Raw genomic sequence first — 17,037 nt, forward strand, 5'->3', positions numbered from 1 at the left:
GACTCTGAGGATATCCACTTTTATATCCAGTTTAGCCTCGCCAGGCTTGCGGGAGAGGCGAAGATGATAAGCAAAGGGCAGTAAATGCGCGCATAACGGGGAATTACGCGAGAATGGAGTTTTACGGTTGGCGTGAAATTGTAAGAGAGCGAGATGACGCTTTTTCTCCTGGCCCTCTCGACGAAGACGATAACGAACCGAGATTCGCAGCTTCCACAGTGAGGTCGGACCTCTCGCTCTCTCCCTTCCTCTCTTGCGGCGTCCTCGAGACGATTTAAAAAGGAAGAATTTCAAGGTGCAAAGAACGGGACGTGGTGACGTCAGGAGGGTGAAGGTGAAGAGGAGTGCTTAAACGACGACGGTCAATTCTCCGAGTCAATGTGAAACGCGAAATGTGGTGGAGGAAGAATAAAGTCAGATACGACGTTGGTTGGACCTTTAAAAGTGTAGAGAAAGAAATTTAAGAGGGTCGCGAATTTCTTGGAAACCGCTCGAAAAACTCCGAGATTGTTCCTTGGAGTTTAATTATCGGGAGTTCAATTGTTGCTGCAGTTCATTATCACGGCATTAATTAAACGGAAAAGTGCCGCTGGATGTTTTAAGGCGAGCGATGAAAGCTTTGGTAAATTATTCTGCGGCGAGTACGTGTAAAATTTATCATTTTGGAAGCCACAGGGATATGCCAATTGAAAATAGCATTAAATTAAAAGCGATGAGCAGGTGGGAAAAATCCTCTTACTAAGCGCGGTAAGCCCGGTGTTATATTTAGAAACCGCTTACGTGTTTATTAATCTAATTTTCATATCCACGTGCGAAGCCTCAGGAACGCAATGCCACGTGTGACGATATATGTCACCTGCAACTGCATAAGCGGTATTCTTCTTTCTTTTCTTTTTTTTTTTTTCAGTTGACGCTGCACAACTCTCTTTCACTGGGTATTCTTTTTTCCGAGCATAATTATATTTCATTTAATCTACGCAATTCTTTTGCCTTCAATTTTTTGAAAGATAGAAAATGTAATTACAAGAATTCCACCTGACTTCCCTCATCCGGTTAAATCGGAGAGGAATCTATTTTCGATTAATATACTAAGCGAGCTAACAAGGAAAGAAATTCCTAAAGTAACACCCGATATGGCCATTCGTCCGATACAAACGCATTAACGTCGCCATTACCATTTTTCCTCTCATCGTGGATGCGAATCTCGATTTCTTATTTTTTTCCTCCTCGTAGCTGGAGAAACAGGTTTATCAGTGGGGCAACATTTTGCACACGCGTGTGCATTAAATGTTGTCCCCAAATAAAGCAGCATAATTTAATAGCCTCTTTACTTGCTTCCTTTTGTTCATTCATAGTACATGTAGCTTTCATCCTCGGCATTAACTTCCGATTTTTGCTACGGCAGACGCGAACGTACCGTGAAATTAACTCTAATGAATTCTAGCACGCAATGATTTTTCCGGTGCGCAAGTAGTGTGTACCGTCCTGTAAAGTCTTAAGTGACAGGAGTCTTAGGCAAGACGAGTCTTAATACCGAACCGTGAAAGAACATCTTGTCGCGCGACAAACGCTCTTTGTTCGTCGACAAAAGCGTTTTTTAGGATTTCTTCTATCACCTCTGACAAGGCCTTCCTCGATGAACATCGTTTCTGTATCATCTAATCATTTTCTTACGTGCCCACTCTATTTCCTTTTGCAGATTACCATCACCATACAATAAGCAGGCGGGGGCGGTCGGCGTGGGGGTTGGTCCAGGGGGGACCAGCATCCCTTTGCCGGCCACTGTCGCTGCCACCAGGAGATGTCCCCCTGATAAAGTCAGACCAGCTCCTCAACCTGGTCACCAGACACAATTAGGTAAGTGATAAAGGATATGTAAAGTTATTAAATTTGATCGGTGAATTTCTCGACAAAATTGATCGCCAGCGTGTGTTCGGTCGAAATTTATTTGGGAACAGAAAGCAAAATTGTAAATTTCAAAAGAGTAGCAGGTTTCGTTTATACCTTTATTTTGTCATTTCTTTATCAAGAGTTTAGGTGTTTGGTTTCTTATTTGGTCCATGTGACGGAGTTTCGTGGAGAAATGGCGACGCGTGAGAAGGGTGCAGTTAAGGGCCTCAAACGAAAAAGGGGTGTGAATCGAGCCAGGCTAAAGCCAAATGTATTTCCCACAAACCCGGGAGACATAAGAAGTAGTGGCGACGATGGGGAGGAAAAGGCGAAAAGCGAAAGGGGGTTGATGACGGGGCTCACAGACGGGATCTTCCCTTTATTTCCGCCAGCCGTGGAGATGCTTTTAATGGAAACTCATTAGCGAATGGAGACGCATTGGTGCCGAAATATATTTAGGACTCTGGTCGGGACGATTTTTCCGTAGCGAGGACTAAGGTTGAATTTCATGGCGACCCTGTAGAAGCCCCCATTAGACGGCGACCCCAACCCCCGATATGGCTTTTAGGGACACCCGGGATTCGCCTTTACAGTGGAACTCCCTTAACACACCCAGTATCCGATACTTTGTGCACGCATCGTGTAATATTATCCACATCGGGATCGATCTACCCTCTGGACGTCTTTTTTATCCCCGTCGGACCGAGAGGTTATAATGTTACTTAACTTGAAACTGGCCATCGGGGTGGTTTTCGTTTCACATCCACCAGAGGTAGACTGGTTTAATTTAAACTAATGTCGGATGGGGATGCATCGACATGGAAATGTATCTACCTACATCCCTTGACGGTGATTTTTCCGCGGGGGAAGTCAAAGTTAAATTTTATAGCCACCCCGACCCTCGAATGGCTTTTATGAACAGATACCCAGGATTTGCTTTTACAGGAGAACTCTCTTGATATACCCGGTATCCGATATTTTATATACATATCATGCAATATAAATATATATATCGTGATCGCCCTACCCTCTGGACGTTAGTATTATTTAAGTAGGAGCTGGACGATAGGGTGGTATTCATTACACATTCTCCAAAATTGGACCATTAAATGGAAACTCATTTGGCGGATGGGGATGCATCGATGCGGAAATATTTCCACATCCCTTGGCAGCGATTTTTCCGCGGCGAAAATCAAGGCTGAATTTTATGGCAACCCCATGGGTTCCCCCATTAGTCGGTAACCCCAACTTCCAGCTCTGCTTTTACGAAGGGATACTTTGAATTCGTCGTTACATTGACATCCTCTTAACGGTCGCGTACGCGTGTTACGTGATACGGTATTAGCCTTATCAAGATCGAACCGATAGTTCATTTTTTTCTTTTCTATTTCCACCGGATTGGCTTTTTTCAATAGAGTTTATTACGAAACGGGAATGCGCTGGGATCGACATACACGTATATCCAGGATGTTCGACGGCGATTCTTCTGGTGCACGGAATCAAGATTGGATTTCTTAGCGTCCTCGTCAACCCCCCGGGAAGCCCCCGTTAATCTGGAACCCTCGACCCCTGATATGGCTTTTACGGAGGGACACCCTGGACTCGCCTTTACTTGACAATCTCCCTTGATGCATACACGTCCCACGTGTCCGTTGCACTTATCTCCGCATAGTATACATAATATACATTCTATATAATCCACGCAGCATAATCCGATATGTTATATAAAACCCGGGAGAAATTCAATCCAGACAAGGTAAATACAATTATTTCAAAATGATTATCATTTCTCATGCTTATCAAGTAAATTCTTTTAAATTGATGTTTCCTCATCAAAAGGGGATTGTCACGAAGATGTACATTTTCTCGGGTAGGGCTTTTCCACCGTAAAAAATCATGGACGCGTGTCTTCGCTCGTCAAGGACCTATCAGGGGGTGTATCGGAAACCCCCGAAAGTCCTCCACCCTGACTCGACTCGATGTTTAGCACAACCCTTTATCTCCGTGCACTTCGAGGTGCTTCCAGAAACAGCCTGGATTCGTATTTACAACGGAAACCTCTCTCAACGCACGCGTGCACCCTCTCGAACGCGTGCCCTACACGGCGCGCATGCGCGAGCCGTAATATTACCTACATCGACGCGGGGCGTGGGGCACAGGGGCAAGGGGCTGCTTCGGGGGTGGCACCCCATAGTTTATACTGTACTTTCTCTCTCCCTCGGAGACCCGTCTTCTCCCGGGGTGCTCACGGTCCTGGCCAGATGTGCACCCTGATTCCCAGTGGTTCCCAAGCCACCCCTGGAATTATTCATCCCGCGATTAATCCTTTTACAACGAGGGCCTCATAGAAGCTCTATCTGATAACGCCTTATTCCTTAACATAATCTCGGCCTGCAGAACAGTACGCCCTCTCTATCAAACTCTGCTCTAATAATTTAATTCCGAGTTTAATACAATATTTCCGTGGGGGTAAAAATAAAAGACTAAAGAATTAATAAAAAAAAAAGGGTATAATTGCAACTCGTGTTGGATATTGTTAGAGGGGAGTGGTAATAGGGTGTAGTTGCATCTTGTGAAAATAGGGGATTATCGCGCACCGTATTGTACTATCGACGAAATATATGTTTTCTTATCTGGTTAGCTCAAAGGGATAGAAAATAATTCCGGGACCATTTCTTTATCAAGTCGCAGGAGAATACGAGTGTTCTTCCGTTGAGCTTTTTCTTCAATTATTTTTATGCATTTATAGTTTCGTGGGGATTCTGGGAGAGTAAACCATTTTACTATCGATGTATTGTTCACCTTGCTTCGTTTGCATCGACGGAGCACCGCTGGACGGGTTTAGGGGATGCTGCGCTCGTGTTAGCCAGCATCCCCGTAAAAGCACACGGCACGCGTGTTCGTAAGCTTCGGGACGAGCGGTGACGCTCGTTTTCGAAATAGACTTCCGTACCTTAGGAGGCCCTGCACGTGTGCCGTCATGATTTACGATATTGTTCCTGGGCGCTGAATTTTTTTCTGCTCTCGTCCACACCCCATTTGCCGAAGTTCGCGCTCGCTTTCCTAGGCGCTCGTCGAGCCCTAGGTCAGGGCACGCTTCCTCAAAGTAGCTTCGGAAACTCCAACCGACTCTATAAGGAACCCCTCTTGCGAACTCCGTGACGTGATAAAATCGAAATAGTTTTCTGAGATTCTGAGGACGGTGAATTTTAAACGAACAATCCGTATACGTGTACGTCATTGTGGCATATTTTAAGAGAAAATCCGATTTTACTTCCCGCATGATTCTATTTAATAAATATAATTCAAAGAATATAATTAATTTTTTTATTTTTGTCAGTATAGATATACAGAATTGTCCTTTTAACGTGTTCCCCACATCATGATGGTTAAGGTTGCATGGTTTTGACTTTTGATTTACTAGGTATCAATTTTTCGCGATCACTGGAAGTGGCCTGAATCTTGAATTCAGTTAATTATTGCAAACGACTTTTGAATAAAAGAACCCGCGGATTTGCGTAATGGACCACGGCGCCAAGAGTTGGCTGGAGACTCGATATTAATCCCAACTTTCTCGATAATCGCTTCATCTCGCGGAAGATTTTTCTTTCGCGGAGTTTGCTCCTTTTGCTCGCGGCTTCAAGGATAACCCATTGTTCGGGGGAGTCCTTTAACGTTCCGAAATTCTCGACGGTCTTAAAATGGACTCCGGCACTCGAGATGGAACGCTCTCGGGAGAGGGAGAGAGAGAGAGAGAGAGAGAGATCCGGCATTGTTGAGGGATTCTTTAATCGGCGCGATTCATCGTCCCGACCACTCGAGCGGGTTCTTTTCGCCCTTTCTCGGTCCCTTTGTTTTTTCTTAAAGGCGTTCCCTGCGGAGGAAAATCGCCCAAGGGGAGAAAGAACGGAGTGCCAACGTAATTGCGATAATTGTCGCGGCGATTGCGCGTAAACGTGACGATTCCGCATTAAACGCGAAGAAGCCATCGGAGGAAATGCGATGAAATGGGGACGAAACGAGGTCAACGGTGAACTACAATAAAATCACAACTGCTACGGCGATAAATTACATTATCCAAGAAGTAGCAGCTGGGCGCGAACGTACGATGCCTTAATCGAGGGAATTACTGACGGCGCTTTAGAAAGGGCCGAAAAAAAAAAATGGTCAGTTCAAAATGCACCCTCACGATTCCTGGGTTCGGGGATGGCTTAATTCCTGCTCCCAGGATTCGATTAATTTCACCGGACCGCGTCTCCGGTCCGACAGGAATTCCTATCGCAAGAAATCTCTCCCTCGGATGCCGGAGGGATGATGCTCTCCTGGATTCGCAGCTGCGTCACCCCTCTTTCTCGTCGTGTACTCCTGGGGCGTCGAAAAACTCCGCAGACTCGTGACTCGACGACTCCGCGTGAAAAGCCGAGATATCGGGATCGCTTTCTTGGACGGAAATCTCATATCCGTCATCCGGATGACCGATGGCCCACCCCTTCGCGCCCTCGGCGGAAATCCGAGAAGATTGTTTGCCCCACTCGAGAGGAAGAGTTTCCGCCGCTGCTCATCCTTTTCTCTTTCCTCTTTGCGTTCCTCTTCTTAGACTCGGGCGATGAGCTGAGAAGCTCCTCTACGTGAATGAAAATTTTGCCATTAGGCGAAATAAGGGTTGAGGGATGAAGGGTTCGCACTGCGAGAATATCGAGGTATCGGCTTTAGGGCGGAGTGTATTTTTAATAATTGCAAAACATGTTGATCGTAAAGTCGATTTTTCATTTTCCTCCTGGACTCCAGGGGGAGGAGGGAAATGCCCTGGGAAGGGAAGGGAAGGGATTGCGGTATCGGAAAAGACGGTGGTGATTTCCCCTACGGACACGTTTACTGCGCTGAGTGAAAAGGTCGGAGCCGCATTGTTGTAAATTTCATATTTTAATGATATTTACGACCGGGGAGGTGGGAAGGGTCAAGGGAGGATCTTCGAGAGACCGATACGATGTACCGGACGCTCGTATATTATGGTTAACTGTCCGGGCACAGTTATCCATATGTGGTGGTCGACTCAATTTCGACTTCGCGCAGGGATGCTCCGGCTACAGAAATACCGAACAAAATAACCCAGTTAATACCCCCAAAAGAAATATTAAGCGAAGAGAAGAGAAATCGATGATGAGAAATAACTCTACAAATGATTGACGTAACATTATCGTTACACCCTTATTGGTATGTCAAAATATCATGGACCTCGTCCTCCCTTATTTTAACGTCACATGAAATACCTTCGTTGGAGACATAAAAAGTACATTGAAGGGAAAAAAAAAATCTTTTTCCCTGAACGTGGATAATAAAATTGATCGCGGCTAAAGTCACCCCCTGGGTCGGTCTAGGAGCCGGGGACAATATTTCTCCACGACGGGGCGCGATAAAACGGTCCCACGAATTAGTAATCCGGCGAGAATTCGGAGCGGCCGAACCCGAAAAAGGGGGTTGGGCCACGTCGACGGGCCGATATAAATCGCCGGGTTCGGTCGTGCCGACAATGAGAGGAATTAAAGGCGAGTGTATCGCCTCGTGAGACCCGGGTCCTTCACCTCTCCCGGGGCCCAGGGATGCTCCTCCCGGAGGTGGGCGAAGTCGGCAAGACTCGCCCCTTTGCGCCCGACCTGGACGTTGAGAACCCTCCTCGTGGACATTTGCGGGCCTTTAAATCTCTCTCTCGTGGGTTAAAAATACTACCCCCCGGTTTAGGCACGGTCAGGACTCCCTGTGTGCGTGTGTTCGCGATTTTCACCGCCCTCTCGCACGCGCCTCCACCGAACGGCCACGAAAGGGAGTCCACAAGGGCGAGAGAGACGGTGAGAGGGAGGAGGGGTCTTCAAAGGGTTGCAGAGATCGGCGTTAAAGCTTTCCCCGGAATATGAAACGCTATCGACGAAGGAAATGGCGGAACTTCACAGGCGATTCCATCCTACCCCTGTCACGTTCGATCCTTTATTAACGCGGATTATCCCCCTTCCTTTCGCACTCTCGCTTTCGCGCGATCCCTCGGTGGTGGATTCTCGCGCCTCCGTTTCTTTTCGAATTCTTTTGTTCCCGGTGCGATCGGGCCGGGAGCTTTTGTTGGATTTTTCATTGCGACTTTTGTCTTTGATCTGGTCACGCGGCGTGATTTATGTCGTTACAATCGGTTTTAATTAAATCCCTTACGACGTCAACCGGGCACTGCGAATTGGCGACAACCTGTTGTCATCCCCGTGGTTGCCCTCCGTTCTCTTCTCACTCTTCGGATTCGCGTGTTTAAACCCTTTGAATAATTCCCTTTCGATGGATTTTCATTGTTATCGACTCGTTGAGATTGCTCTTGCTCTCGATTTTTCTCTGAATTTGAAGGGGGGGATCCATTTTTTACAGGATGATATAGAGTTCGACATTTTTGTCTGCGTATAAATTACGCAATGATAATTAGGTTATTAGTATGGGAGTGATAAATTTATCAATGTAATTCCTTTTTCCTCGGTTGAGTGTAATTATCGGCCCGTTAATTAGGATTCTCGAGGGCGTGTATTCTCTCCTACCGTTCCGAGAGGTGGGAATGTTAAGGGAAACTACCTCTAGCTCTTTCTGAGATGAACTAGTGAATTGCTCTTAGAATTGCGAAACTCGGCGATGCGAGTTACTCGAAAACACCGGAAATTCGCGAAACGGCCACGGCCCTCTCTTTCGGCACTCCAGGGTTGTATTCATCGGCGTGGCTTCTTTTCCCCGAGACACAGCGAAGGCACCGAATACTCCCTCGCTGGAAATAATTACACGGGTTGGATTAATTCTTTGACGTAGGCTCGGGTTTCGCGAGAGAAACTGGGTCGAGTACTTGGCCGTACACGTGGAAAAAGCACCTTGTCAGGAATCCTTTGTAAATGCATCGCTTGAAGCGATACCGCTGCGTTTCGTTGCAGCTGTAGAGGCATTTAAGGTACGACCTGTAGTATCACTTCCCGATGCGAAATAAGCTAAAAGAATTTTTGGTACACCATGGAAAAGTCCACAACCTATAAAAAATAACGAAATACCAAATATTATAAGAAATCTCGAATGCCAGCTTAAATATTAGCCAACGATTCTCGCTAATTTGATTAATGTCCTTACTTTATTCACTTGAAGTTCTAAGTTCGCCGAAACTTGATCTATATTGTAGAATATTAAAAATAATAATAATAATAGTCACGGAAGATTTCCCGTCTCAAAAGAAATAATGCAATATTTAATATTACCACCCAAAGTTTCGAATAGGTAATACTCCGGGAGTTGGCGACGGTTCTCTCTAATTTAATCGACTCTCGGCACTTAGCCCGAAGCTCGAAGTCTAACTGGAACATGAAATTTGAACTCGGTCGATGCCTCGCAATTTCGCAGTTTCTCCGAGAAACGGCGAGCGCACTTCGCCACTTAGAGCCGTGCACGAAACCGTCGTTAATTATTTATTACGGGCACATTAATCCATTTCCCCCGGCGCGATGGCAGCCTCGGAAGCCGGAGGGGAAGTGCAATGTTTCCCGCTAATGAGGCCGCGGAAAATCGCGAGTCGTCCCGGCTCGGCGAGGTTGCAATTATTATTGCTCGGTACGACCGCGGGGGTGTGTACGCGCACCCACCCCCGCCGGCATTATTCGCGATCCTCGGGGTTTTTCACCCTCGACCCCATCGTGCCGGTTTCCCGCGTTTTCTCCCGCGACCCCCCGCAGCGACCAAGAACTTCCCCTTCTTTTCCAAGACTCTTGTTTCCAGGCGCGCATCCACCTGCACTTGCACCAGCAAACGTACCTTCACGTGCATTCATTCGATCTCGCGAGCATTCGTTTGCGTAGATATGCTTGTTTCCTCGTTTCCAGGCGAGCATTTATACTTGCATGCGTAGGTGCAGGCACACATTCGCAGCAGTGCTTCTTCGGTTGTTTCCAGGCACCTATGTACCTGTGCATGCCCTCGTCACGTACACCTACACTTGCTCGATGTTTTGTACGCATTTGTTTGGGCAACGTACACTTATCCAATCTCGTAGGTGCTCGTTTATATGGATGCACGCGGAAACGCGCACGCTAAAATGCATGCCTTGGTCCAACCGGAGTGGGTTATGTACCAGAAGTACGTACAGGGTAGGGCAATAACTTTTCCACGGTGAATGACTTCCTCGTTACTTGTCCTCGCGGAAAATGACTTGGAATTAAGGGGGATTCTTTTCTTTTTTTCTTTCCTCAAAACCCACTTCTGACAGTTAAAGTCGGATTTTGTACATATAAAAGTACCGAACAAGGTCAGTACTTATTGAATGATCGTTGATAAAGGGATATTTTCTCAGTGACAAAAACGTCATTAAGCCCGTAAAAAATAACCACATACTCTATATAAGATACATTTCTTACAATTCTTCTTAAAATATATTCTCTTATGTAAAACGTACGTACTTTTTAATTCTTTTTAATTTTTCCCACATATCGGTTCTCGGTTTGAATAATTATTTCAAAAATACTCTACATATCCGCGGTATGTACCGGTAAGGACGTATATATCGTTGTAAATGTCGCCTCGAAAAAGTGCGGGTAATTGCATGTACGGCCGATCCCGATGTACGTATACCTTGAATAGTGCACTCTTTTCGAAGGTGCCGGTGTATCGGTGTGCGTGCCACGTGAACTCGTATAAAACACCGACATTGAGGCACGTATTAATACGCGACTCAGGTGGGCTCGAAACCGCGAAGGGAGCGCGAGCTCCGAAGTTATTGAAAGTACACGGAGTGCAGCTATTGACGGTGCATACAGACGCATCGTCGGGTGTTTATACGGTTTACAGGCCGACGGCTTCGAACAACGAGGCGGGGGTGTAGCCTCGGAGGACACGTCGGAAATAAAAATCAGTTTCTCCGCGGTGACTGCCGAGAAATGTTCCCTCCTGCGAGGTGTGCATCGCTCGTTGCAGCGCGCAAAGTGCAGCAAAATCGGAGTAGCGTGATCGATGGTCAGCCGATCGCCGAGTGACCGCCGATCGATCGAGTACGAGGGATCGCTCCTCCTGGAACTTACGTTTTCGAATTTCTTTTCACGATTTTTTCGCTCCTTTATTGGACGTGACGTGAAAAGTGCAGCAGCCGAGTCGTGACCGCGAGATTGCCTGCTGATCGATTGCCACTGATCGACGATTGATCGATCACGGGGATCTCATAAATCCTGCTGTTTCTGTAAATCATAAGAAAGGAGAAGGTATGTTTTTCGTGGATGTAGATTAAGGTACGTGCATGTACTACAAAAGTCTTCGGGCACGTGCACTTACTTATAAATAAATAAATATATATATATATTATTTTATAAACATAAGTATACAGTTAGTATTCGATTGATAAATATAAGTTAGAACTTCGGGGAATCTCCTTGATTTTCAAATCCGGGAAATAATTTCTCGGATTGACTTTGACCTTTTAATTTATGTTGTTAATTTTAACGCACCGGTCTTGGTACCCCTTAAGCATATAAAATGTGTATTATCATCTTACCGGTGGAAGACAGCCATTGTTTCCAGTACCTAATATAGAAAGTACTGCCAAAAGTGGCAGCAATTTGCGTCATCCGCGGGAGGTAATCCAAGTTATATTTAATACAGGGTTGAGTCACTCGTTAAAGAGATATTAATCTATTTTTGTGCACCACCTTGTATTAAATTTACATGCAAATAGCGCGAAATATATGTCAATACACGAGTGAGTGAATACTCGTATTTAATCCAAGAACGAGTACATCCGGGGGTAACGCTCCGCGTGTATTTTACACTTTTAAAAATGTGGGTACTTGCATAAATACATCCGGAGGCAAGTGCAAATAATTACACGGTTGCAGTGTTCTCGAGCCGAGAAGGGAGCCAAGCTCTCTTTACGTGTCGAAGGTTCGCGGAATGCACCTGGGTGTTAACGATGCATACGAATGTACTTGCAGGTGTTTGTACGGTTTACGGACTAACGATTAAAAACAACGAGGAAGCAAGGCCTCGGAATCGCAAGGTTGCAACGGCAAAGGACAACTCGGAAATAAAAATCAGTTTCTGTACGATTCATATCGGGAAACGTTCACGAGGTGCGAGGTGGAGTTTTGCGATACGTACCGAGGTCGATCCCAATACCGATAAAAAATCATATCTCCCAAAAATTGACATTAAATTTATCTCCTTATTTTCCTCCCTTAATTTCTCATCGAAACCAGAGGGATACACATATTATTAACGAAGCCATACCAAAAAGGAATTATTCGTAAAAGAGAAAATACCGTCAAAGATGCTCATTTGGATCCAAGACCGAACAGGCTTGAGCTCTGAAATCTTTCAACGAATTAACCAATAGCATCGGCGAATGTCAGAAGAGCAAAGAGGATTTAAACGATGATTAACGATTTCCGCGATTTTCCGCCGCCGCGGCCGTGTCACGAGGCGTGAAAATTCGGCAACTGCCGGTTGTCATAATACGGAGCGCGATAGAGAAAAAGGAGCAAAGGGAGAGATTTCTGTCGAGTTATCCGCGCGTACCGAGCTCCGCTAAAACACGCGAGTTGAAGACGAGTGCGACCGAGCGCAAAGCGCGCGTTCGCGAATCCACGATATTCGCGAGCCCGCGCAATACACGCGTGCTCGAGCGCGTGCATACGAGTTGCGTACACTCGTGTCGGTGCACATAAGTTCACGTACATATTCTCGCATACTCGGGGACACCGAAGTGGATGAAAAGGTAGTTGCGCAGGGAAAGCACCACCGAAGAGAGGCCGCGGCCCACTCTTTGAACCCTCTCCCTCCCTCGCCCATCCACCGACGTTCCTCCCGGTTTTCTCTCTCCTCTTTCTCTCCCGCGCGCGCGCTCCCGCCTCGCCCTCTATTCCCGTCTTTCTTGCCCTCTCGACGAGCACTCTCCGTGCACTTGGAACCGTACACTTCCGTCGCTCTTTCTCTCCTCCCGCGCACCACCTTCTGGTGCACTTCCATTACCGCGGATTCGACGCTCTGGATAGCGCGCCGCGGATACTGCGGGGATATTGCGCGGATATTGCGCGGATGCTGCGCCGGGGACCACCGGATCGCGAGCTGTCTCTCACCCCGGAGTGACAAAGTCGCGCCAGCCGCCGATGCCGAGTGACTTTTGCTTTTCACACCGGTGACCGAGTCAGTGAGCTTTCGAGAATCATTGCTTTTTCCGATCGATCAGCCGGGCCGTCGAGCGATCAATGCACTTGAATCGTGAAATTGCGATCGTGGATGGGTCTTTACTCGGATTGTACGTCGCTTTTTGCTCCGCGTTGTTTCGCTTCTCGCTGTTTCTTCTCTTATGTACCCTACCTTGCGATGCGTTTTTATCACCGATTCAAAGATTTAGAGGACGCGCCGCGGATGCTGCCCCGGATCGCGAGTTGTCTCTCACCCCGGAGTGACAAAGTAGCGTCAGCCGTGAATGCAGGGTGACATTTGCTTTTCAAACCGGTGACCGAGTCAGTGAGCTTTCAAGAATCATTCATTTTTCTGATCGATAAGCAGGGGCGCCGAGCGATCGAGTCTTTTGTTGAAACGTTTGGGTCGTGCAATTGCAATCGTCGTTGGGTCTTTAGTCATGTGTATAATATACATCCTTCAATGATTCGTCCTCTCTCCTCGTCCTCTCTCGCTTCGGAGGGACAAAGCTGCAAATTCCAAATTACTTTTGCTTATCAAACCGGTGATCGATTCGGTGAACTTGAAAGAAATCGTTGCTCCTTTTGATCGAGGTTTAGAGGCGCCGAGCGAACGTATCGATTATATTGTATCCGATAACTTTGAAATTCACCACAGAGTATCCGCCGACATACGCCTCGCCGGATTACCGAGTTATATATTCCCATAAATACGTTTCCACCGGGGGGAGCATAAAGAACGATTCCACGAGAAGAGGCCGTGTTTCGACCCCGTCGATTTGGGATGCCGCCCTTCAAAGTTTCGCCGGAAATCCCGTTTCTTTGGAAAATCCGCGAACCGTTCGCGCGTGATCCGCTCACAGGGGGACTCGTACGCGGGGGGTAAAGCGATTACGCGTAATCTCGAAAAAGCCGCGCGGCGCCCCTTTTCGGGGCGGTCGAAAGTGCCTGCGAATTTGGGAAATCATTGGATCCCTCCCCTGAAGTCGTGCCCCGAACTTAGCACTAATCGGCCATAAAGAATTCATGAATGCCTGGTGCGATTTATATCACGAGGTGATGCCGCAGTCAGGGGTCGTGGCTCGGCTAATCGCATAATCCCGGAAGATCCACCCTCTTCCCAGGGGTGCCACGCGATAAGCACTCGGGAAAGAATTTTCCGAAAATCTTCCCTTCGATGGATTGATCGACTCACGCGGAGCTTCCCTTTAGACGTCTCCAAAGTAACCTCGGGAATAAATTTCAACGCGACGTCCATTACGAGATAAAACAAGTACTTTAATTTTGGGCCTTCCTCCTATGTCAACTAAAAAAACTGCCTGGGATAATTTATGTGGGAAATTAAACGCTTAAGCCTGCATATTTTGGTGCTAGAAATACCATTTGATTTAATACTTATCTTTTAATATTTCTTTCAATATAAACTTTTCTAATAGAAGACGTTCTTTGCGTATAAGTGCATTTTTTTTTCTTGACGAATCGTGCCGATTTCGGAAGTACGCTTGTAATCAGTGCTCGGAAATTACTTTTTTGGACATTTCGAGGGCAAACCGGTAACTTGATAAAAATCTAAAATGCTTTGCGTGCGACGCATCCAGAGAAGGAGGCTGGAAAATGGATCCTGCCGGGACCCCGATGCAGATGACGGTGAGATGTATACAATAAACAAATATTGTAATGATATACAAATATTTCATAAAAATAGAATAGTGGAATTTTGTGTACGTCTTTCCCTTCTTATTCATTGCTTCCCATCCTGTGACTGGAAAATAGTGAAATATTTCTATTTTTAAATCGATAAACATGAGTTTGATTCAATTTCTGGATCAACACGTGTCGGTATGGAGAAATTGCGTTTCAGGTAAATTTATCGAGACGTCGAGGAAACGATCACGACGGACATGTATCGCGAAATAAGTGGCGCTTCTGGGGAGGAACAAGATAAATAAAGCAATCGGGAGAAAAGCATCGGGAAAGGGGAGGACGCTCGGCAGGGATCAAAACAGGGATAAAGAATAGGATGGAAAATAAGGAATAAAGAATGGTACTGGGGACGAAGGCATCCGCCCTCGCAGGATGATCCTGCAGGATCGGTGGGGTCGACGAACTCTTCCTCGTCCTTCTTCGGACGTTTCATCCTTTTACATCCTCTTCGGTGAACCCTATCGGACCGCATCTGACCGACCAAGACGTGATTTGAATTAATACGATAACTCGCCCCAAGGAAGGACGATTACGCGTCGTAGGCTCTATCTATCTATCTGAAACGATCGAGATAATAAAAATCCGCAACTGATCCACATAAATTATGCTTTTTCATGAATTTAATTTGAATTTTGATTCACGTTTAACCTTGCGGGATTATCCGCGCGGATAAATCCGTGACATCGTTAAATGTATTAAATTTGAATGTTTTCTCGGTGATTTCAATGAGTGGAATGGATAAGCCGCGAAAAATTACAAAAAATCGGGCTCTTATTTTCCTTGGTCCTTTTTTTCTATCGTGTCTTACGGTTTTATTAAATGTCAATTTGTTGGACTTCCGCAGGGATATATGCCGTGAATTAACTCGCCTAACGGTTGACTTACACAGGAGTCCGTTGATCCTCTGCCAAGTTTTTCCACCGTTAATCTTCCCTCGACGTTCGATACATCGACCACTAATTCCACCTCGAACCACCCTCCGGAAGAGCCACCCGCTTGTCATTAAATCTCCGTTTCCGCCAAAATCCTGTCGCCATAAATCCTTAGGGAGATTTCACGGGACAGGCCTTGGTAAGGGTTGATTCATCCTAAGCTTCTCCGACTTCCTCCGGGATTCTCCCCATCCCCCAACCTCGACGACTTTTCTTCCTCCGTGGAAAGATTTTTCCTCCCCCTTTCTGCTCATTTTGCTTTCCGCGAGCCTAAAACACATTACCTGAAGCGTTGAAAAAAAAAACACGCGGAAAGTCACGCAACAGAAGTCACCCTTCTATTGCAGCTAATACGTCTTGGACAACTTTTAATTATGATTTAATATCAAAAAAGATAAAGCTTCATCTAATCGAACCTTCCTCTACCAACGTTTAACTCTTGATCTCACACCTTCGCGTGAATCGAACCTACCCTGCCGTTGTTAATAAAGTTTAATTTCAAAGGACAAATTAAAATTCACCCAATCCTACTAGGCCATTCCTGTTTTTCTGCAATCATTTTATTATTGTTTTTTTCTCGTCGTTTCATTTCTTTTATTTTTATTTCTCTAAGATCGAGGCACCGGTTCTCGAAAGGGCAATATTTCAGAGACGGTTAGTAGGTTCGCGGACCACCCCTTGCGCGGTAAAACGCGGCGGAGCATTGGGGTGGTCCATCCCGCGAAGCACAGCATCCCTTGCGGAACTCGCACGCGACCCGAATCGAGCCGAGAGTGACGGGAGGGACGGGAGAGCGAGCATTTGTGCGACCCGTGCGCGAAAGTGTTCTCGTTTATTTCCTTCGCGGGGAGACCAACAGCTGTTTCTGACGTTAACTTCGGTCTCTCTGGCATTGGCCGTTCCGTTGGCGGGCTCTTAGGATTGGCGTCGCGTTTCGCCCTCTCCCTCCGAGCTCGGCAAAGGAGGCTCGCACTCCATTTCGTAGCTCGCTCTTGCGCGAACGAGCCCGTGCCTAACGGGTGGCACCGCCACCGGAATGCGTCTCGAAGGGAGGGTTTAGAGGGATCCATTTCGAAATGGAAATAATGGAAGAGGGGGCGAAATGGATGGAGTCGTTAGACCGGTATCTACTTCGCCTGTATAAATTATTCCCACCGCGTGTTGTGGTACTCCCATCGAAGAAGAGGCATTTCTAGGCGAGCGTGAAAAATGTGAGTCCTCGGCTATCCGAACATTTTATGACGTTTTTAATATGCAAGTTATTCGTGGAATAATGTAAAGCGGTTGGGAAGGAAGTCATGTTCCGAGAGGGCGAAACCGCCCCA

General features: G+C 46.5%; 1 protein-coding gene across 1 annotated transcript in view; it reads left to right on the forward strand.

The window, feature by feature from the left end:
* Positions 1 to 1,699: 1,699 nt before the first annotated feature.
* The window catches only part of LOC105703316 (protein sickie), a gene marked incomplete at its 5' end in the record, with an annotated part of 101,577 nt that continues 86,239 nt past the window's right edge, over positions 1,700 to 17,037 (forward strand). The window contains one exon of the mRNA XM_012431622.1: positions 1,700 to 1,857. Within this exon, the coding sequence (XP_012287045.1) occupies positions 1,700 to 1,857 (158 nt within the window). The remainder of the gene's footprint in view (positions 1,858 to 17,037) is intronic.

Source organism: Orussus abietinus, unplaced genomic scaffold (genome assembly GCF_000612105.2).
Source record: "Orussus abietinus isolate OABI.00-Male unplaced genomic scaffold, Oabi_2.0 scaffold273, whole genome shotgun sequence".
NCBI lineage: Eukaryota > Metazoa > Arthropoda > Insecta > Hymenoptera > Orussidae > Orussus > Orussus abietinus.